Raw genomic sequence first — 21096 nt, 5'->3', positions numbered from 1 at the left:
GTTGAAAGCTCAGTCTCCAACCACGGGCGGGAATATGAACAGAGGAATAATTTGATACAGGAACAAGGGAAGATTATTTAGCCTTGGCACCTTTACTGGCAACCGCAGCAGCGGGAGCCTGGGATGGAGGTTCGAGGATGTGTTTGTGGTTGGAGGCGGGGCTAACGGTGCCGGCGCTGTCCTGCGTACAGGTCAAGATGTTGCGCACCCACTCGTCCTCCAAGACCTCATCCAGCGTAGCTCGCTCCTTGGGGTTGACCTTGAGCATGCGACCAATGATGAACCGACTTTCCCGCGGCAGAATACGGAGAAGTCGCCAGGGACCCTTGATGACCTCCTGCTTCTGAGCCGGGGGTTGCGAACCCGGCGGAAGGGGGGGCGCTTCCTTGCTAGTCGTCCGCGTAGTTTTGTTGTTTTTCGTGCTGGTTTGACTGGTTTGCTTCTGAGCTTCCGTTGGGCTGTCGCTTTCCTTGGGCGACTCGGGCTTCTCCGAATTATCCGGCTTAGTTCCGTTTTGCTCCGGCGCCCCAGGAACGGTCAGTTTGGCCGGTGTGGCAGGAGGCCCATTCGAAGTGGGTGCTTGTTGCTTCTGCTCGGGCTGTTTGTGCTCGGACTGTTTGTGCTCGTGGATGGTAGAAGGAAGATCGGGGTTAGACTTGGGTCGACGCCGGGGATCGACATCAGGGACCGGGGTGCCAGGTGTAGGAGTGGACACAAACAGGCGATATGAGTTGTCGGTCGTGCGCGGCTGCTTCCACGGGAAGCGGCGCAAAGTCATGCAACAGAAGATGATCGCCAGCGACCAAACATCCGTGGGGCGGGGGTCATATTTCTTCTCATCATACACTTCCGGGGCAAGGTAAGGATCCGAGCCAACGATGCCTGAAGCTGGCACAATGTCGTTTTCAAATGGGTACCGGAACACCACTGCACTCCCAAAATCAATTAACTTCATGATGCCGCGGTCGTTGACCACGACATTGTCCAGCTTCAAATCACGATGGGCCAAGCCCATGCCGTGAAGATAAGCAACGCCGCTGAGGATCTGCTTGAAGGAACACGCAATCTCCTCCTTGGTCATCTTGCCCGTCATGACAATCGCAAAGAGATCGAAGGGAGCATACTCCATGACCTCGTACCAATGCTGTCCTTCTTGGATGATATCCAAGGTCTCGATAATGTTACCGTGGTGCAGCGTGGAACCGATACAAAACTCGGCCGTTACTTTCTTTGAGTATTCTTTCAAGCTCTCCCAGCTGTGGCGGTCTCGGAATTGCTTAACGGCAAAGGTGACCCCGTCGCTGTTCCGCTTCAGCAGTCGCACCGAACCACCAGCACCAGAGCCAAGAACCCTTCCCAATTTACCATACTTGGAGTTCAGGCCGTGGTCGTCGGCGAAGGGAACATTATCAGGGGCCATCTGATACGGCGTGCTCTTGGATCGCTTGCCGGACGTCGGTGAGTCGGGCCGCTTGTGGCGATGGCCCATCTTGAAAAACCGCTTCAGCTCGGACATGGACCCATGGTGACCTTGATGGCCGTGGCCGCCCTTGTGGTCCTGGTCCTTCTTGCCATTGCCGAAAATCCCCTTTTGTCGCTCGATTTCGTGACATCACTGGCGCTGGCTGACCGAGGGGTTCCTGGCCGAAACGACCGCTTCGAATCCCGGCCCCCGAATATAAATCGTGGATCTAGCTGAGCGAGGTTCTTCGGCTGCGGTGGCCGCTTGCTGCGAGCGTATGGGTCATTGGGCTCGCCTACTGGTGTGATGGTACCCGGCGGCGTATGCGAGTCGCGGGGAGTTGCAGGAGGGCTTTCTTCTTGTGAGCTGGCATCGGTGCCAATGAAGAATTGAGCTCGGTGCCGGGGCAATGTGCTGTGAGCCTGGGACGAAGGTTCCGAAGCACCGCTCTGTTTGGTAGAGAGGCGGTCGGTGGAACCGGGTCGCGAGGATGGAGCACTTCGTTGCGTACCATTCTTGTCGGCCGATGAGACGGGTGGGGAAGTTTCGGGAGTGATGGCCGATGCCTTTGCGTTGACATTGCCAACTGCGTTCAGTAGAGAGGCGCTTTCGGTAGATCGGCCATCGCGAGAATGGGTGACGGCGGGAGTCAGGGGAGGCGACTGTACGGCGGAAACTGGGGGAGATGCATGAGGAGAAGTCACGTAGGAGCCTGGACCGTCTCGGCCACTACGATCGCTCGATTCTCGAGAGGCAACCTGAATGAGGGGAGAGGTGAGACGTTAGCACTGGATTCAATTCTCCACACCGGGTCTAACGGGTTTGCAGGGAGCGGCATTCAGAGGCCCCGAGGGACCATCAGAAAGGACTTGGTTTGATTCCCAATTCCGGGCCACGTTCACCAAACTAGCTCGGTCCAGAGGAAGATGAACAAGTAAAGTGTAGACATACTCTCGACGACGGAAGCGACATTGGCTCGAATGAGAAGTTGTTACGCAGACGGGACTCCTGAAGCTGGGAGCTCTGCAAGCTCATCGCCAGGGACCGCAGTTCCTCTTCTTCAGTTTTCTTGCGGGAGTCTGTCGGGGTTTGCTCCGGGTCCGGGGACAGCTGTGATCGAGAGGGTTCGATCTCCTGCGTGACAGAGGAGAAGCGAACCTGGCCGGGCTGCGATCTTGACTTGGCGTCGGAGTCGGTCTCCGCTTGGCCCGGCATCTTGGCTTGGGGATGCATAGCCTGCGGGCCTGTGGTAATCAAGCATGCGGAGTCAGTAAGGGATTCGGGTACGACAGGGAGGGCGTGGCCAAGACATACCTGACTCCATGGAGTTGGCGGTTGGGGTCGAATCGGCCTGTTCAGACGTCATACTCAATCGACACCACCTCGGGGCCTAGTGGGACGGCATGCCCCTCGGGGAGTTCTGCGCTGCGGGGGGACGGTTTGGTAGACGAGGGTGAGTTCGCAGGAACGGGCGTCCTGTTTCTTTTTTTTTTTTTCCCTTTTCTTTTTTTTCTGGGGGAAGACCCTCGTCGGTTTGGGCGTCTGGGGATTCCGCAGAAAGCGTCGATTACGCGGAGGCAAATCTCTTCCTCTTAGGTTTTTCGGTGCCGAATCCGTGCGATAAGCCCGACCGCAACGGGACAAGGATGACCTCCAGAGAGGAAAAAGAAAAGGAGGACGAGGAGGGGAGAAGAGGAAGGTTGAGTCGGAGTAAATGTAGAGTGTAAATCGACCGCAGAAACCAGGAAGTCGCGAAGTCGAAAGAGGGGAATGAGTTTGGGGTCTGGGCCTGTAGGCCAAGCGGGTGGGGGGACAGTCACGGCCTCATCACCAAGCACTCTTTCACGTTCCTACCTTCCCTCCCTCTCTCTTTACGCAATCACCATCACTTCACGGAACTACGCCCGACTGATTCTCGTCGCCTCATGACAGATCCTTATCGGCTCTAGCACCGCAGAATTCGAGCTGGTCGCTCTCCCGAAGATCTCGGAAGGGCGCGGAGGGCACGGTGGAGGGGACCTATGATGTCGATGCCCACGTCTATTCCCTCGTGCCGATTCCCGGCTGCGAACATGACCTGCGCGCCATCGTTGTTGCTGCTTCGCCGACGCTCTGGAATTTTACCTGAATAGGACTAGTTGACTCTCCATGCCCTGCAGCCTGTCGGACTGGCTGGCCTGGTGATGCTGTTGATACCTGAGGTACCATGCCCTCGAGGGACGGTCACCCTTTCTCTCACCGTTTCTCCACAAAGATCCCCCATGACAATCAACCACGCTGCCAAACGGATCTTCCGTTCTCACGGTACCATGCCTGCCAAGGGATCATCCATGGATGCGCGTCCCGTCGTGATCGCCCTCCATACCCGCCAAGCCAGCTGGATTCTGAAGCAGATCCCTGCGAAAGCGGAGGCGGAGCATCGTTGTCTTTTCCCGTCACCGGTGGCCCGCAAGATGAAGTCGCACCAGGCGCCAGTGCGCCAAAAGCAATGTGGCATCGTACTCAGCGTGGCGCCCCGCACCACGCACCAGGATACTATTTAGTATGTAACGCTTACCCCGGCATTTCATGTTGTCTCCTTGCGGAGATTTACGTGTAATGCCTCGCCTCGCACAGTAGCACAGCCTCCGACATACCCCTTCTTTCATTCAGGCCCGCGTGGAGAATCAGTAGGTCACGGCCAGGTCGAGTATCTTACCTAACGTAGATGCTACTGGAGCTACTTTCGATCTTGATCGGCTGTAGCACTGTGTACGTCTGTGTCGGAATTATATCAGTGTAAGTGACACTCCAATTCCATGGAGTATGTATGCAGCCTAGAACTTTGTGTCGTAGATCTGTCGTATTGCCTACCTCTGGTACTGAGACAACTAAAATGTAGCAAAACAAGTCATGACCGTCGAATTGCCGACTCGTGTCCAATTTCTTTTCCAATCAGAGTATAGTTCATCTGAAAATCGGCTGGAGAATACTAGACGACTCGACATTACATGTTTTCTGCGTCAGTGATCAGCATCAAGCAGGCGCCAGCTATATTGATGCTAAACTTAGGCAGCTTAGGCAGGTGTACATTTTCGACAGCATTTGAAGTATGGCTCCAGGCAGCTGGCAACCCGCTAGGTACCCCAAAGTATGTACTTTCGTAAGGCGCAACCACAAAGGCCCACGCCGAATACGGGAGAAGAATCTGGCTTTGCGTCATGGCATTGCAGATATGCTGGTCATGCCAGATGTCCCATTGTGATATGCATATATCGCTCGAGTCGCATGCATCAAATGATCAGGTATATATAGTACAGCGAGGAGGATCCCATTTTCTCCCTCGACAAGAACGCCAAATAAAACACATAAATGTAGTCAGGGCACCTTCCGGAGTCCGCCAGGGCGCCGAGACGAGACCGCCTGGCGTGGTACCGCACTCGTAGTGATACAGGTCGAATTCAATCCCGCGCCCGACAAAAACTCCACGCGATCACGGGACGACCTTGATGCCAATGGACTTGGCCTGCGAGATGACACTCTTGCACAGACCCTGCAGACTCAGCCCTGATAACCGGGTCTCGCTGTGCTTGATCTGCGCAATCTCGTAGACGTGCTTGAGCGAGATCTCGCCACAGGTCTCGTGGCCGGGGCGCATCGCACCGCGGATGCGGTTCTTTCGGGGCTCGACGTTGGCCGCGTTCAGCAGCAGGTAGGTGGTGGTCGGGGTGCGCAGGTCAAAGGCGAAGGATCGGTCGGGACGGACAGTGACGCGCGCCGGGATGGGGACGCCGACATTCATGTGGGCGGTGCGGGCATTGAACTCCTGGACGCAGACAGTCAGACACAGCCAATTCCGGAGGTCCTGGTTAAGGGGCCATTATGATCAGGGTCCAGATGGGGGAAGCTCACCTTGCAAAAGTCCATACTCTTGACACCCTTGCTACCCAGCGCCGGACCGACGGGGGGACTGGGACTGGCCTGGCCAGCTCCGACAATGAGCTTGACGAACTGCTCCTTAGCCAGCGCGTTCTTGGCCATGGTGTGTGGTGTTGGGGGAAGACGGGGAGATGCTCGAAGCAGCAACAAGTCGAGAATCGCCGCAGCCGGCAGATTTTCCTCAGGTGACCCGCCGTTGATTGGCCCGCGGGCCAAGCGAGCTGCTCAGCGCTGGACGTCATCGCGACTCACTCTGAAGTATTTACACGATTCAGCAAATATCCCAAGTTACAGACGGCATATTGAAGCAAAGTGAGTGAAAGTGCTGTGGTTCTCTGCTGCCCGATCCTCTTGTCCGTCGCTTTGTTCTACTGCAGTCTGCTCGGTCTCGGCGCCCTTCCCATCCGACCCAAACTAAACTCGCAGGCCCCGCGTCGATCTCCCTTCTCCTTCACCTCCCCTTTCCTTTTTTCGATCGCTCTCTCCGTTGCGGTCTCAAATCCCGATTCACCATGAACTGGCTCAAGTCGACGTAAGTGTGTCTCGACCCATCAACGTGGTGGGGCTAGCTGACCCGAATGGATGCGGGCAGTCTCTCAGCGGCCGTGGGCACGCAGGAGCCCATCTATGGCCCCGAAGCCATCCAGTCGGTCGCGAAGCAGGCCGAGGAGACGCCCTACACCGTGCTGAGCAAGGATGACTTGCGTTGGAAGGCCTACCAGTACACCAATGTCGAGACCCAGACCTTCTACATCATGGCCGACAACGGCACATTGGTCATGGTCCAGGTCATCTACAGCAACATTGTGTAAGTAAATCGGATCCAGTTGCGTGTGGAACCAAAAGTTTTGGATATGATATTGTGTTGAATGAGCGGTCGCTGACCGTCTGGGCTGTTATTCGACCTCTGTAGGGGCATCCATACTACCGCGCACTTCAACACGAAGATCTTCAACCTCCAGGGCAATGGTGACCACGTCTGGCACTCCGATCCTCTCACCAACTTCATGTTCGACGAGCACATGCTTTCCTTCGGCGCGGATAACATGACCATTACCCTCAACGAGGAGGGCGACTCCTACACCATCAAGTCTACTGTCAACCCGAACAGTCTGGTGGACCTCAAGTTCACCCGCAAGGCCCCCGGCTTCGCCGTCGGGAAGAACGGTACCTCCTACTTCGGAACCGACCCCAAGAACCCGTGGGGCTCCATGAGCCACGCCTTCTGGGCCCGCTGTGCGGTCGAGGGTACTATTACCACCAAGGAGAAGACGTACGACCTGACCGGTCGCGGTGTCTTCATCCCGGCTCTGCAGGGCATGAAGCCTCACCACGCAGGTATGGACAAGCAAAAAGAAATATACGTCGAAAACTATCCTCGTAGGCTGACATTGATTGCAGCTGCCCGCTGGAACTTCATCAACTTCCAGACCCCCACTTACTCCGCCATCATGATGGAGTTCACCACTCCCCCCTCCTACGGCTCCACCAAGGTCAACGTTGGTGGTATTCTCAAGGACGGCGAGATTATCTACGCCGGCGCCGGTAACACGATCACCCATACCGCCTCGGCTCTCGACCCCGAGAGCGAGTGGCCCGAGCCTACCTCCATCAAGTGGGAGTGGACCGGCAAGTCCGCTGACGGCCAGGAGGTCTCCGCCGAGGTCGACGGCGCTCTTGGCAAGCGTCTGGATCGCGTCGATGTTATGGGAGAGGTTCCCGGCTTTATCAAGGCCATTGCTGGCAGTGTCGCCGGTACACGCCCGTACATCTTCCAGGTATGCTCCGATTTTTTGTCTATAGATCCCATTTCTTGGAAATATATGCTAACTTTATCCTAGTACTCGCCAAAGGAGAAGCTGTCCTTGAAGCTGAAGATCGGTGATACCGAGATTGTTGAAGAAGGATTCATGTTCTCAGAGTCGACCTTCATCTCCTAAAATATGGAGGCTGTCTCTAATCATGACCTACGTATATAGGAACATTACCCTATGTGGACACTCGTTGGCGTTTTTGTTTGAGTCATTCTACATTATACTAGGGTAGCGACGAGTATCGTTGGCTCCCGCGCGTACCAGATATTCCACAGATTGTATACTGGATACTTAATGCTATTGACTATATCCCCCTACATGATTTTTCTTATCAGCCCAAGTAGTACAGAAATAACTAATGAAGTTGTTTATATTGAAGGCTCTTCTAGGCCTTAGTGCAAACGAGCTTATTACGATATGTAACATACAAAGGACAGGTAAGAATGGGAAGAAGGGTAATTTAGAAAGAAATGATTGTGCAGTACGGACACAAATAGTGTGCTTGACAAAAACGCAGTTGTACAAAGAAAGAAGCTGCAATAAAATACATAAATCACAAAAACAAATTCAAAACATCCGCCAGCGGCGTCGAAGGTATCACGTAAACGTACAACCCCCTGCAAATAATGGTCTAGAGGCAGGAGAAACACGCCGAGCTCCAAATCTTGTAGAAACAGTGACAAAGGAGAAATATGAGAAGATTAATTGTCAACCATCAGCTGCTCGCCCTCGTCCAGAAGAGTCGTAACCCGAGACAAGTCAGAGATCATCTTGCGGCCATGGCCAACCAGCAACAACTTCTCGGCATTCGCAGGAAGACCCAAGTAGGTAGGCGGTTCACGCTCAGGAAGATTGTTGACCCAGGCAACGAAGTCACGCATGCTAGTCGTGGTAGGTAGAGCCAGAAGCTCTTCGTTTTCAACGCCCGAGACAAGTTTGTAATCGTCTTCGAAGGCGGCCGCGGTGATGAAGCTATTCACCAGGCCTTCCAATTGTGCGTAGTCACCGGCGTCATCGATCTTGCCGCCGTACATCTCGGCAATGAGCGTGCGCATCATCTCCCAAGGAAGCTTGTTGGGTGCAACGTTAGAGCGACCCTGGGCGACGGTATCGACCCAGTGATCAATAATGAGCGCAGAGCATTCGTACTGTAGAAAAGAAGTTAGTGAACTGAGTTATCTTGCTTTGAGGGAAATGAGCAATACTCACATCACTGTCGTTAAATTCCCAGAAGCCCTTCCAACCCAGGCTGGGCGCGTAGCGGAGTCGCTCTTGGACCACGGCGTGGAGGAAGCAGAGCAGAACGTAGACACGGGCCTTTTCGACAGGAGCCTTGCTGGCACGGTCGGACAGAGAAGACAAGGAATCCTTCATGTTGGCGCGGACGCCAGCAGGCTGCTCGAACATCAAGACACGAGAGGCACGGATGAGATTGACAGGGATCTTCGGGCTGGACTCCATGGAAAGGAACAAGCGAAATTCCTTGTGGGGCTTGAGGGAATCCAGTCTCTTCTCCAGACTCTGAAGCCAGGAGGGTGCGAGGTGGACATTCTTGACGAGGACCCAGTTTCCTGTCGCCGCAGCATTGCTGATTGCCTTGTCGGCACTCTCAAGACCTTCGTTCGAACCCATGGCGATATTAGCGCAGGTTGCATTGGTGCGCTGCACGAGAGCATCGACCTTGTAGCTGGCATCGAAACCAGGGCTTGAGCTGAGGGAAATAGGCGTCGTTGCGGTGACTTGCTCGACAACGTCCTTCAAGTCACTGCTACCACCGAATATCTCACGACCGAAGACAGCTTCCACGAAGCGTTCAGCGGTTGGCACAAAGCGGTCCATACGACAAAGCTTGACGAGTAGCAGAGAACGGAGGAGTTGATCAAGGTTGGAAGTGCCTTCGCCCCAGACAGTTGGAACGGCATTCTCTGCGAGTTCTTCAGTGAAGAAGCGATCCCATTGCTCTTCGGAAACATTGGCAATGACATCCTTGAAGAGAGACATTTTGCACAGCTTGCTCATTACTTGGTCACGATCAGTTCCGGTGGTCGAAAGATCGGCGTCCTCAACAGACTCGTCCAAAATCTGGTCGAGGATGGATTTGTCCATTGTGTAGGGAGTAGCTTGAGCGAGAAGAATGGCAAACGTGACACGGTCTTTCTGGACTAGTCCAAGGGAAGTGCGCTGGTAAGTCGTAATGAACAGGTCGCGAATGATGATCTGAACCCGTGCGCTGTGGTCCTTCTCTTGGGCCAGGCGTTTGTTCTGGTAAAGGACGCAGTTGAAAATGTCGACGAAGTACTGCAGAGAAAATTGATAGAAGTGGTTGATGTGGTGGAGCTGCTCAAGGACAGCGAAAACAGCACTGCAAGAGCGTGCGATAATGCTGTACTGGTTTGTGACGTTCTCCACCTCGGACATGACACCTTCGGTCTCGGACATCTTCTTTGAGATTTCCGCAGCCTCCTTCTTGAGAGTCTCCAGGGTTTCAATGACATTATCGTCGTCAAGTATATTGCCACGTGATTCGTTCAGTGCCTGTAGCAGACGTTTCTCGAGCTGGCGCAAGTGAACCTTGAACTCGCCCTGCATCTTGACAAGGTTGTTACGACGCTCATCGACATCAGGCCGCTCGAACTTGAGGACATCGTTCAACGACTGGGTCTGCAAACTGCTCTGCGTGACAGTAAAGTTGACAAATGTTGTTCGACTGCAGACATCCGGCGGGAAGGTAGCAGATGGATCCCGGGTTGACAAGAACAGCTTGAAGGACGGCGAGAAATCGATTTCTTGCTTTCCAAGCTGGATCAGAACCCGGCCTCCGGTCTTCTGGTACTCTTTGTTGAGAACGTGGTTGAGAATGGGGTCGAGGTGCTCCGCATCCTGAATAAGGATAGGGTTTCCGAAGCGCAGGGCACTTTCCAGCTGCTTGACAAAAGAGTCGTCCAAGAAGCTGGTAACGGTAAGCTTGCGGTCCTTGCTCTCCTTTTGCAAGAACTCCGTAACACGGCCGGAGGGGTCAACAATCAACGGGTATCTGTTGTATCGCTTCAAGACAATAGCGTTCTCGGTGCAAAGATCGTCGACTGGAAGAGAGTGTTCTTGCCAGGTCAGGCGTTCATCGGCATTGGACAGGTATTCTGTGATGGGGTTGTGTGGCTTAAAGGTGATGCCCGACTGAAACAGCTGATGAACCCAATCATCAACCATTGCCTTGCGGAACTGCTGATCGTACAGGCCAGCATAGGCGAGGAACGCTGCCGCGATAAGGACGTCGCCGACAAGTGTACTGATCTGAGTCTCGAATGACTTGCTTCCATTCTCCCAGCGCTCACGCTCGGATGCCAGACTGTCAAGTAAACGCACACTCCGATCAACCTTGAACTCGACCTTGGACATCTCGGTCTTGATTGCTTGGGTTTCGCTGATTAATGCGGCATACTCGGTCTTGTAGGTCGCAATGCTGTTCTCCAGAGATGTGATGGTGTTTTCGATGGCTTGAGCTTCGGCCTTGGTCTGCAAAGCTTGGTTCTCTAGTTCGCCAACCTCCTCGCGCAAAGGTCCAACACGATCCAAGATAGCGGAGTAGTTAACTTGAGCTTCGACCCACTGAACTAGTGGACCACATGCCTTACTGGCACGGTTCACTCTCTCGTAGGTAAATTCTTCTTTGGAGAGGTACTCGTTCTGCATCTTTGTTCGATGGGCGCGCGTCATCTGCTTCTCGTTGTCGTAGTTGACAATGCTGGCAATGAAATCATCCCTTCGAAGAATGGATCCGACTAACTTCCAATCACCAACGACCTTGTGGCCTAGCAAAGTACAGACCGCCTCAATTGCGAGTCTGACACCAGCTGGGGGATTTGCCATAGATCGAACTTCAGTGAGATGCTGTCGCTTAATGTTGCTCACACTCTTTTGTGCTTCCACAACAGCAGGCTCAGCCCGAGCCAAATCGCTCAGCACAACCTCTCTTCGCTCCGCCACCTCCTTCTCTTGCACCTTCAGAGTTTTCTGTACCTCCAATGAAGTATGCTTCCGTCGCTCGGCCTCTTGCTGGTCAGCAACCATGCGCTGCAGCTTCTCATTCGCTTCGGCATCCTTTCGCTCCAGTTGAGTCTTCTTCTGGGCCAGGCTGACACGCAGATCGCTGACTTTATCAACAGTATCGCGAAGCTTTTCAAGACCAACGTTCAAATGGCGCTGCTGCTCCTCAAGGTCCTCACGTTTCTCGTTGAACAGCTTGACATACTGGGCAACGAAATCGAGATAGTGGCGAGGAGTGAGGAAAGTAGTCCGACCCTGCTGCTTTTGCAGACGCTGGTTGAACCTGTGCAGCGAGTGGTGAATATAAACCATAGAGTTGATAACCGTGTCTCGGTGCGATGCTGGCAATGACAGCTCGCGGTATGCCACGGGAATGCTGTCGGGCGAGACAAAGTTGGACTTGTCGAGATCAACCGAATGGGTAAGTTCCGAGCCGACCTGGAACAATGCTTGATCAGACCAGTCACCCATCCAGTTGAGCACGCAACGGTTGAACAAGGCTGGACTGGTAGCTGCCTTGGACGACAGGCCCTCCTCGGGTGGGTTCATGGTAAACACCACGTGCAGGTTCTTGACAATTTGCTGCGTGAACCACTTGTACAACTCCTCCTGGGAGTCAAGCAGCAAGCCTTGGCGCTGAGCACCCTCCCTACAGGCGGTCATCAAAGAAGAGAATTCATCGCCTTCGAAAAGACCAGGGACCTCAGCGTTCGCAAGTAGGGTGTTCATGCGCTCCAGGAAACCAGAGTCCAAAACATTTGATTCATCCATGATGAAGCAGATCTTCTCACCCTTGCAGCCTGCTCGCCGCAAAACACTTCTCAGGTCGTCGTCAAAGTCTTCCGAAGAGTACTTGCCGTGAACCTTGATCTGGAAGACCTTCAAACCATTCATCCAGGCAACAAAGCGAGACAACGTAGTCTTTCCACTACCACTGACTCCGATGAGAATAAGATGACCCTGGGGCTGGCGGAAGACTCTGTCGATGCGCAGAGCGTGCTCCAGGACGTCATTGAACAAGACCAGAGGGACATCAACCTCTTCCTCACAAAAAGTTCTCAGACGTGCCTTCACGAATTCTCGGAGACGCTCTTGCTCAACCGGCACGTAGTGTTTGGATAGCCAGTTCGAGAACAAAATCGGCCCCTTGAGCGCTTCTTCGTCATTGATGGTGGGAAAATGTTCCAGTGCGATACGACGAACAGCATCGGCGGTCCAGGCCCGTTCATCCTCAGCAACCAGACGATCCTGGAAGAGGCGCAGAGCCTCATGGGCCCAAATCCGCACAAGCCCTTCCAGTGTGAGGGTTTCGAGGGGTTTAATAGCCTCATAGACACCACGAACCCAGCGAGTCAGCTCACGGGGCGAATATACGTAGTGCGGCTGGATTTTCGGAGTAAATCTTGCTTGGGATTCGAGATAGAATTGAACCATGGCCTTGGTGAGAGCCTCGGCGTATCCACGAAGCAATGGAAGAATCTTGAGAACCGCCGAGTTGAACGTGCCATAAATCTGGTTGAGCGAGATCTCGCCGGGGTAGTCGACCATGATAAGAGGAGCATGGCGCAGGAATCGCTCTCCCATTGCGGTACGTCCAGCATCTGTGGGAGGATTGCAAGCACCGACAAACTGGATTCGGTCCAGAGTAACCCAGGTCTTATCGGTAGTTCGCCAGAATCCATTCTGTTCAACAAGCTGGCGAAGGAAGGAAATAGCTCTCTGAGTTCCGTAACGATCGGGGGCGGGCAAGTTGATTTCGTCGCAGAAGATGACCAACCAACGACCGATCTGGCTAGGAGACATCACGACACCATTCAGGGTCTTCTTGTACTCGCAGTATTGCTCGAATGTCTTGATCAAAAGATCAGGGGTAGTGGCGCTTGAAAAATTGAGGCCAACGACCTCCATATTGGGCAGCTTCCTCAGAGCAGCAAATAGCGTCATAGTCTTACCCGATCCAGGGGGACCGCAAAGCAGCAATGGCTTGTGCTCGGCGAGCCAAGAATACAAAACATCCTCATGGCGAACAGTATCCACTGTCGGAATAATGACATCAGTCTGGGTGACGGAGTGGGTGTTGATGTCAATAGAAGGCACCTGGGATTGCCAGGTAGTCCACTCAGACTTCGGAAGCGTAACATCGAAGTCAATGAGAGACGAGTCACCAGTTGGAGGTAAATCGCTTGTCGACATGCCAGTGATGTATTGTCCGAAAGCCTTGCGGTCTGCGAGCGGGCAGTCGCCGGTGAAAGACCAAACGAGGGTAAGAAGTAGCTTCTTGGAGATATACGCCTCGATTTGTTCTGGATCAAGAGGGAAATCAACATGCTGAATGTTGTATTCCAGGACACTGCGGCAGGCTTTGTTGAGCAGACTGAACAAAGTGTTGAGGGCGCGAATCTCTGTGAAGTCCATGATATGATTGTAATTTTTTGCTTCTTCGAGTGCCTTGAGTACAAGAATATCGCTTTCCAGGAGTTGCTTGAGAATTGTAGAAAGCGTTTCCTGTGTGGTCGTAGTTCGGGCTGCTGCCATGCCAGCTGGTGCGCTATCGTCGTCCAGGTCTTCAAAGGTCTTAGTCTTCAAACCCTCGACGTAGTTGGTTATCATCATCGATGGTGTGACCGTATCTTCATTGAACCAAACCATACCGCAACGACTGACTGTAGCTAGCGTTGCGTACTTCAAAGTCTCGACTTCGAACATGATGCGAACATTGGGAGGTAGGTTTAGACGTTCACCGTTGGGCAGGGTAAGAAGCTTGTTGTCGTCCAGAACACTGTTCAGGTTCTCAACCCACTCAGGGTCAACATCGCCATCGAAAACAATCCAATGGCGTTTGCTGTCCTCGCCTCGGAGATTATCGACAATCTTTCGAAGAATACCAGTAAAGAGACCATCGGTCCATTCACGAGTAGTACTATCCAGGTTACCGTAGAGCGCCTCTTTGGACATGACCTTGGAGTCGATGATATGGGAAACGCCGTCGACACCATCAACCTTCTGCATGGCTTCCAGAAGGATTTTCCAGGCAGTTGATTTACCAGCTCCCGATTTTCCGACCATCATGACACCGTGGTGAATGCTTTGGATCTGGTAAAGTTGCAGAGCCTTGGTGACCCACATCTCACTGTCGACGTAGTGGTTGCCTTTGCCTGTAGCAATCTCCCGAATTGCCGAAGTGAGCTTCTCGTAGTTGGCAGGGACATAGTCCACGCCAGGGAAATCCTGCACTTGAATCTCCAGCATGCGCTCAACATCCTCTTGCACAAGCTTAGGCGCGATGGTCTCTCGCAAGCTCTGCACAATGATTTGAGGCTCAACAACTACATCAGGGCCGAGCTCACCGTCTGAACTGGCAAGACGGGCACGCTTGAGGCCACCGGAGCTGACCAGAACACTCTTCAACGCACGAAGACCGAAGTCGTAGTGGGCTTGTTTGGACAACTGAGAGGCGCAATGATCGAAAAATGGAACAGTCTGCTTTGACAGAGGCTTGGCTTGCTTGAAACCTTGGGAGAAGAGCATGACTTCGGCAATGAGCTCCTTGTCGGGCTTCGACATGGCAACACTGCGGAACAGTTTCTTCAGGTTGTCGGGCAGGTTTGATCGGCCTGCATATCCGGGATTCATGGTAATGAAGATACCCGTGTTGGCATTGACCGCCAGGCGACGTCCGACAAGCTCGATTTGAGAATCGCCATCATCTTCGCGTTTACGGAGACCAATCTGGATGTTCTGGATTTGCTGAGACACGGCGGACAGAATTCGCTCTTCCAGACGGTTGAACTCGTCGAAGCAGCCCCATGCACCAACCTGGCAAATACCCAGGAAAATACGACCCATGGCCTGGAAATCAAATGTGTCGTCACAGCAGAATACCAGAGTAAAACGACCAAGCTGCAGCCCAAGTGCCTTAACTGATTCAGTCTTTCCTGTACCAGCGGGACCATAGGGAGATCCACCAAGTCTCTGGCAGAGAGCTTGGGTGAGAGTAAGGAAACAACGGTCTGTGAGTGGAGTGCGAACAAGACGTTCAGGAACACCCAAATACTCGAATCCATAGTTGAGCTTAGCATTGGCCATGTGGACATAGAGGCGTTGCAAGAAATCGCCTTCCGGCTTGTACACGTAGCGCATTTGCAGCAGCCACAAGTGATGTGTGGGGGTGGTAGCATTAGATTGCATGAGCTTAGAGATAGTGTCTCTCTGGTGAACAAATTCGGTAATCATATGTTCACACTTCTTGCGAGTAATGGCGTCGAGCTCACCAAGAACTGTGACGGCGAGCAGTTCGAGGATTCGGACTTCAGCATCATACAAAGTTGAGAGGTTTGCGCCGCCCTCTTCCAAAGATTTCTGGACAGCATTGGTCCACACAGCTTGGCTGGCAAGAACGACGATCTGGGCAGGGTAGTTGGCAAGAAAGTCACTGAATGCGGTCCGATCAACCTCGGTGGTGTTGTAGAGGGTATCAAACTGCTCAATGGCTTCTGCGAGGAGCTCCGCCAGAGTCAACTTCATGTTGTTCTCCAGTGCAGACAGCCAGTCGTTGATTCTAGGTGTCTTGACAAGATTGACCTCCTTCTTCAATCGAACTTCTTCGCCTTCCTTGGAGGTGAATCCGACAATGTTATTGTCGTCATCCATTAGGAGTCCCGAAAGGCCAGCGAACATCTTCTTGAAATGTTTCGCCACTCGGAAAATATCGTTGCTGTTACCGATAATCTCCAGCAAGTCCTCGTCTCCAACGAAATAGAAACGCGGGAACGACACACGTTCGCGCTCCAGGTATTCACCAAGGGCCTTCTGAATCTTATTGAGCAGCTCGGCTAATCTTTCCAGAGACTTCTGAACGCCGTTGATGGCGAGCACCTCCAGAACGAAGGGAGACTTGTAGACCTTCTTCATCACCGCAAAGAACTCGGAATTAATGTTCTGGAAGCGGCTTGATTCGAGTGGAAGGAGATGCTTGATGTCAGCATTTCCGGTAAACACTCCTTCCAAGTACACCCACTGCCTTTGCACATCGATCCAGACATCAAACAGAACATGGACACGATTCAGCTTGTCCTCCCAGGCGGCAGCTTCCTCTTCAAACTCTTTGTAATAGGGAGAGTTTCTCATGGCCTGCAATGAAGAGAGATTCTCACTACACTTGGCAAAGAGATCGTCGAAACCACGGATAAGACGGCACTTGTTTTGGTAGTTCACCAGGTCCAGGGAGTATGATTGCCAGGTCTCACGAACCAATTTCAAGAATTCCTCCAATGCCATCTCGCCAGCAGCCTGCGCAAGAATGCTTTTGATGACAGCATCGCTTGCAGTCAGATTCAAATCCCAGACCCGACCAAGAGTGAGATTGTTCAGGCCAGGTCGTTCGCCGGGTTTCAAAGCCTTGAAGATCTTTTCCCAATGCCGGTCTTTGACAGCCTCGGACTTCAAGTCTGAAAGGGTACTGTTGGCCTTGAGCAGTCCGCGGAGGACATTTTGGATATGCTCGAAGGCGGCATATTGTCTCATTCGACTTGGCATTTCCTTGGTCATCTTGATCAGGCCATCAAGAGACTGACGGATCTTGCGGGGCTGAACGGAAGCCCACAATGTTTCGCGGAGATCTTCCAGGCTCTTCCAGATTGTGGCCAATGCTGCCCAGACAGACATGAAGTCTTGGACTTCCTCGAGAATCGCCGGCAGAGATGACTCCGCGTTCGCTGGAAGATCGAGAGCCTCTTTTGCCTTGGACACCATCTCAAACTCTGACTGTAGAGCTTCGAGACGTGACTGGAAGGAGCTCAGTGTGCGAGAGGCCTCGTCGGGGGGATGGTGCCAGACACAGGCTTCTCATCATTCCATTGGCCAATGATCTCTGCGATCTTGTCACCAATGACACGGTCTTCGGCGACGATCTTAGCACGAAGGGCATCAGTCTGGTCCTGGACAATCTTGCTTTTCCGAGTAAGAAGCTCATTCAAGGCTGCCCATTCTCCATCCACATTTTCGACGTGGAGCCAGTCGCTAGGGAACTGGTATCGTTGTCGGGATAGAGTTGTTTGGCCCTGGCGAAAAAGATCGACTTCGGGTTCCCAAACGCGAGTCTTGCGCTTGCATTGTTGCACGATGGTGATGAAGGACACAGCATGGGCGGTTGAAGAAGCCTCCAACGTTTGGCCCTCCAAATCGCGGCGGGCAGACGCTATTTCTGAGTGCACCTCTCGCATGCGGCCACCAAGTTTGGAACCGAATTTCAGCAAAATTTCATGCTGCCATTGGTCGTATTTGGCGTTGACCTTGGTTTGGACTTGTTCGTAATCGATCCGAATGTTGCCAAATGCTCGGCTAACCTCTGAGGTATCGAAAGTGGCACGACTTTTCTGATTTCTTGAAGGAGCTGAAGCCACTGCGAAAGGTCATCCCCAAGAATATCGTACACTTGCTCAGACTGCAGATCCCAGAGGGACTGGAATTGCAGCCACTTGTCCACGTATTGTGACACATCCTTGAGTCGGCTTTCAATTACTCCGTAGACCTGGTTAAGCTCATCGGTACACCGCTCCGGCAGGTTTGCGAAACAGGCTTCCGAATGACGAACGGTCTGAACATCAATGGAGATTTGGTAGCGGGAGGCCTTAATTTTCTCCAGATTGCAGATCACACCCAGCCAATTATCAAAGTGCACGAACCAGCTTGCGCGGGCGTATTGCAGTGGTGGATCGAGATGAAGAACCTGATTTTTCATGGAGATCTCGTGGAAAAGTTCGGGGAATTCAATGCTGTAAATAGTGGCCTCTGGCTCAATGACACCGAACTGCGACTGGAAAGTCACGGCCTCTGGGTTGCGAGATTCTTGGAAAGTGCTGATCCATTCGCGAACGGCCCGGTGAAGTCGTTCTTGGAGGATAGCCTCGATCTTTTCGTTCAGTTCAGCAACCCAGTAGCCTAGATTGACATAGTTTTCCAAGTTGAGCTTATCAACAGCGATCTGAATCGTATCCAAACGCTGCTTGAATGCTGTAAAGTCATAAGGGCACGTCTTGAGCTCATGAATAGACTTCTGGATGTTCTCGTTGATGGATGACAAGACGGCAGTCTTGGATTGAAGAACAGACGCAGAGCCAGCGAATTCACGAACAAATTGCACATGCTTGCTCTCGGTACGGTTAGGCATGGAAGTGTCGATGGCACCATTAGCGAGGGCAGACTGCTTGACGTGAAGTTCGTAAGAGTGAACAAAAGACTCCCATCTGAGAGGGATACCCTTGGCCACCATGGCTTGCGAATCATTAACGTAGCCATTGAGAAGGATAGCAACATCGGACATCGCAGCGATGGTACGGTTTGTCTGTAGAAGGGTACGAACGCTCTCCATCAAACTAATTGCGTAGGGATAGACACGCTTAGCTTCCTTCGAAATGTTGCTCACAGCATGGGGAACTTGGAAGTTTAACCAAATAAGATTGCGGACCTCTTTAAACAGAGCGATGATTTGGGCGTCAAAGTTGACAGTGAGCTCAAAGCTATTTCCGGCAGCGCGGTTGCGGACGATATTGAAGAGACGGCCCGAAATGGTGATATGGCGTCTTTGAACGTCCCAAAGCCAGGACTCGAACACTGGACGAGTATCCAACTTCTTACGGAACAGACTGCTTTCGGCTTGTAATTTCTCACCCTCGGTGTGCAAATGCCAGTCCTCTCCCAAGACATTCTCAACCTTACGCATATAGCCATCGAGCTGTCGCTCGATTTGTCTTGCCCAGATAATGGCGCCCGATACAGGCGGGAGATCGCGCAATTGAGCCATGGCGTGAGCCTCAGAATGAGCATACTGGTGTTTAAAACGCTCATGGAGGGCTGAAATGTCACGCTTGACGTTGTCGATAAGCTGCGTTTGGTACTCTCCAATTGCACCACGGATCTTCGGGCGAACGAGAAGAGCATTGAACTTAGAGAAGACACGGAACATCTCATTGGCATTCTTCGCAGTTGCGAGGCGGTCGCGCAAACGAGCAATAATAGAATTTTCGACACGAGATGTACGCTCACTGTAGCCGATCTCGGCTTGCTCCCAGGTGCGAGATCCTTCCGGAGAAACATCTAGAACGTCCACATTCTTCAAAGCAGCATAGGCAAGTGTGACTTCCTCCACAGCATCCACGTCACCAATTTCTTCCACGATAACAGCTCCATCAGAGTCAACGCCAGCGCCGGTCTCTGCAGGTGACAAGTTCTTCGGACCCAGAACATTGATGATAGTCTTTTGGAGCTGCTCATGGTTTACCCGGAAAGTATCAATGTACTTGAGTCGTTCGCGAGTCTTATCGTGTCGAGCATTGATTTTGATCGGGATGAATTTCTCATTTCGGCGTCTCGTAGACTCACGGGCAACGTTGGTGAATTCTTTGAGATTTTCATCCCAGGTTCGCCAGATGGCCTGAGTAATCTTCATCAACGACCGGAATTCGCGGTAATCCAGATGGAGGACATCGCGGCCATTGATCAGGTCATGAATCTTCTTGTCAAGGTCACCGGATATGGACTCAACAAGCGAAAGAGAGCGTTTGATGGGATACGGGCAGATCTTGAGCTTCTTATTCAAGTGGGTGAAAATCAAACCAAGAGATTCCTGCACTTTTTGCAGAGAAGTAGCGGATAGAAGTTCATCCAAAGGAAAGTCTCGCATGAGCTGATTGTATTTCTGGACCAGCTCAGAGGCATCTTTCAGCCCCGTGTCCGCCTGAAAGCTGAGGGTCGGCTGATACCGCTTCGCATGGCGCAAAATGTCCATGGTCAGCCGGACTCCATCACTCTGTAGCTGTCCCTCAATCCCTTCGAGTGCAGACTCCATTGAGAGCCAGAAGTTGACTTCTGGAGCAGCGGATTCTCCATCCGGATCACGAGTCATCTTGGTGATGGTCTGGATGGACCGAATCCAGCCATTCACGGTATTTTGAATGCTGTTTGTGAAGGCACTGCTGTCCAGGACAGACGCTGGGATAAGCTCCACCGATGGCTTGACATCCTTTGCCTCGGCCTCCTTCAGCGCACTTTGCACAACTTCGTGCAACGGAAGGTTCAGTGCCGGAATCTCCACGTTCTGTTGCAAGTGCATCAGACCCAGCTCAAGTTCAGCGAACTTCTTTTTGTGCCGGGAATACCAGTTTTCGCTTCCGTGTCCGCCCTCGGTTTCGCTCCGGTGATTGTTTCTTGGTTGCGGGTGTAGGCTTCGAAGTAGGGACTGAGACCGTGGTGGAGGAGCAGGTGTAGAATCTGATAGGGCGACATCGAGTTTCCTTGCTGTGTTTGGGCGTTATTGAGCGAGGCCAGACCCGGCAAGTTCATGACTTGAATTTGCGATGCAATTGGGAGAGCCGGGTCGATCGAAGCAGGGCGTTTTATGAAGGCGACGGAGGCGACGGTGGTCGACGCGGAGGACATCTCGGAGGAGAGGGTATAGACATACTGAAGCGAGTCTTTGCGTACGCTGTTAGGACTGGGACGAGGAGTCCGACTATTTGTACGGCGGAACTTACCTTCATTCTGGCCATTTGTCTCCTCCGCAGCCGCGATATCTTTCTGTACATACAGCGCGACTTGCGACTCAGAGGCAAAGCGCATACATCTTTGCGTGGTCTCACTGTGTTTAGCAGCCGACAGCAAGCTTCCAGCGCTTTCCAGATCGGATTTCAAGGCCCCCAGTGTCACCTGGAGTACCTCTGTCAGGTACTGGATCACAGTGCCCGGGTCCACCGCAGCGGCGGTTTCAGGCGTAGGCATGCCGTTTGATATGCTCGTAGCGGCGACCTCCATCTTTGTGTTCGACTCTATGGCAACGAGCTTCGAGGAATCATGGGCGGTTCA

General features: G+C 52.7%; 5 protein-coding genes across 5 annotated transcripts; 2 read left to right on the top strand and 3 right to left on the bottom strand.

Moving 5' to 3' along the window:
- Positions 1-73: 73 nt before the first annotated feature.
- N7532_005442 (uncharacterized protein) lies at positions 74-2828 on the bottom strand (the record flags this gene model as incomplete). Its single annotated transcript, XM_056617936.1, has 4 exons — positions 74-1588; positions 1612-2220; positions 2414-2706; positions 2777-2828. The coding sequence occupies 4 exons, from the start codon at positions 2826-2828 to the stop codon at positions 74-76; spliced, it is 2469 nt and encodes an 822-aa protein (XP_056474095.1).
- An 895-nt stretch (positions 2829-3723) lies between these two features.
- Positions 3724-4005, top strand: N7532_005441 (uncharacterized protein; the record flags this gene model as incomplete). Its single annotated transcript, XM_056617935.1, has 1 exon — positions 3724-4005. One exon carries the CDS (start codon positions 3724-3726, stop codon positions 4003-4005), a length of 282 nt encoding a protein of 93 aa, XP_056474094.1.
- Positions 4006-4934: 929 nt separating this feature from the next.
- On the bottom strand, positions 4935-5482 carry N7532_005440 (mitochondrial 54S ribosomal protein uL11m; the record flags this gene model as incomplete). The annotated part of the gene is made up of 2 exons (XM_056617934.1): positions 4935-5267; positions 5354-5482. The coding sequence occupies 2 exons, from the start codon at positions 5480-5482 to the stop codon at positions 4935-4937; spliced, it is 462 nt and encodes a 153-aa protein (XP_056474093.1).
- A 410-nt stretch (positions 5483-5892) lies between these two features.
- N7532_005439 (survival factor 1 family protein) lies at positions 5893-7320 on the top strand (the record flags this gene model as incomplete). Its single annotated transcript, XM_056617933.1, has 5 exons — positions 5893-5912; positions 5973-6188; positions 6294-6718; positions 6782-7158; positions 7222-7320. The coding sequence occupies 5 exons, from the start codon at positions 5893-5895 to the stop codon at positions 7318-7320; spliced, it is 1137 nt and encodes a 378-aa protein (XP_056474092.1).
- Positions 7321-7895: 575 nt separating this feature from the next.
- On the bottom strand, positions 7896-21045 carry N7532_005438 (uncharacterized protein; the record flags this gene model as incomplete). The annotated part of the gene is made up of 5 exons (XM_056617932.1): positions 7896-8342; positions 8404-17022; positions 17076-17619; positions 17670-20292; positions 20394-21045. The coding sequence occupies 5 exons, from the start codon at positions 21043-21045 to the stop codon at positions 7896-7898; spliced, it is 12885 nt and encodes a 4294-aa protein (XP_056474091.1).
- Between the last annotated feature and the right edge of the window lie 51 nt (positions 21046-21096).

The sequence above is a fragment of the Penicillium argentinense genome (assembly GCF_028826775.1).
Source record: "Penicillium argentinense strain IBT 30761 chromosome Unknown utg000005l_segment0_segment0, whole genome shotgun sequence".
Lineage (NCBI taxonomy): Eukaryota > Fungi > Ascomycota > Eurotiomycetes > Eurotiales > Aspergillaceae > Penicillium > Penicillium argentinense.
Note: the sequence above shows the minus strand (reverse complement) of the source record. Positions and strands in the feature narration are given on the sequence as shown.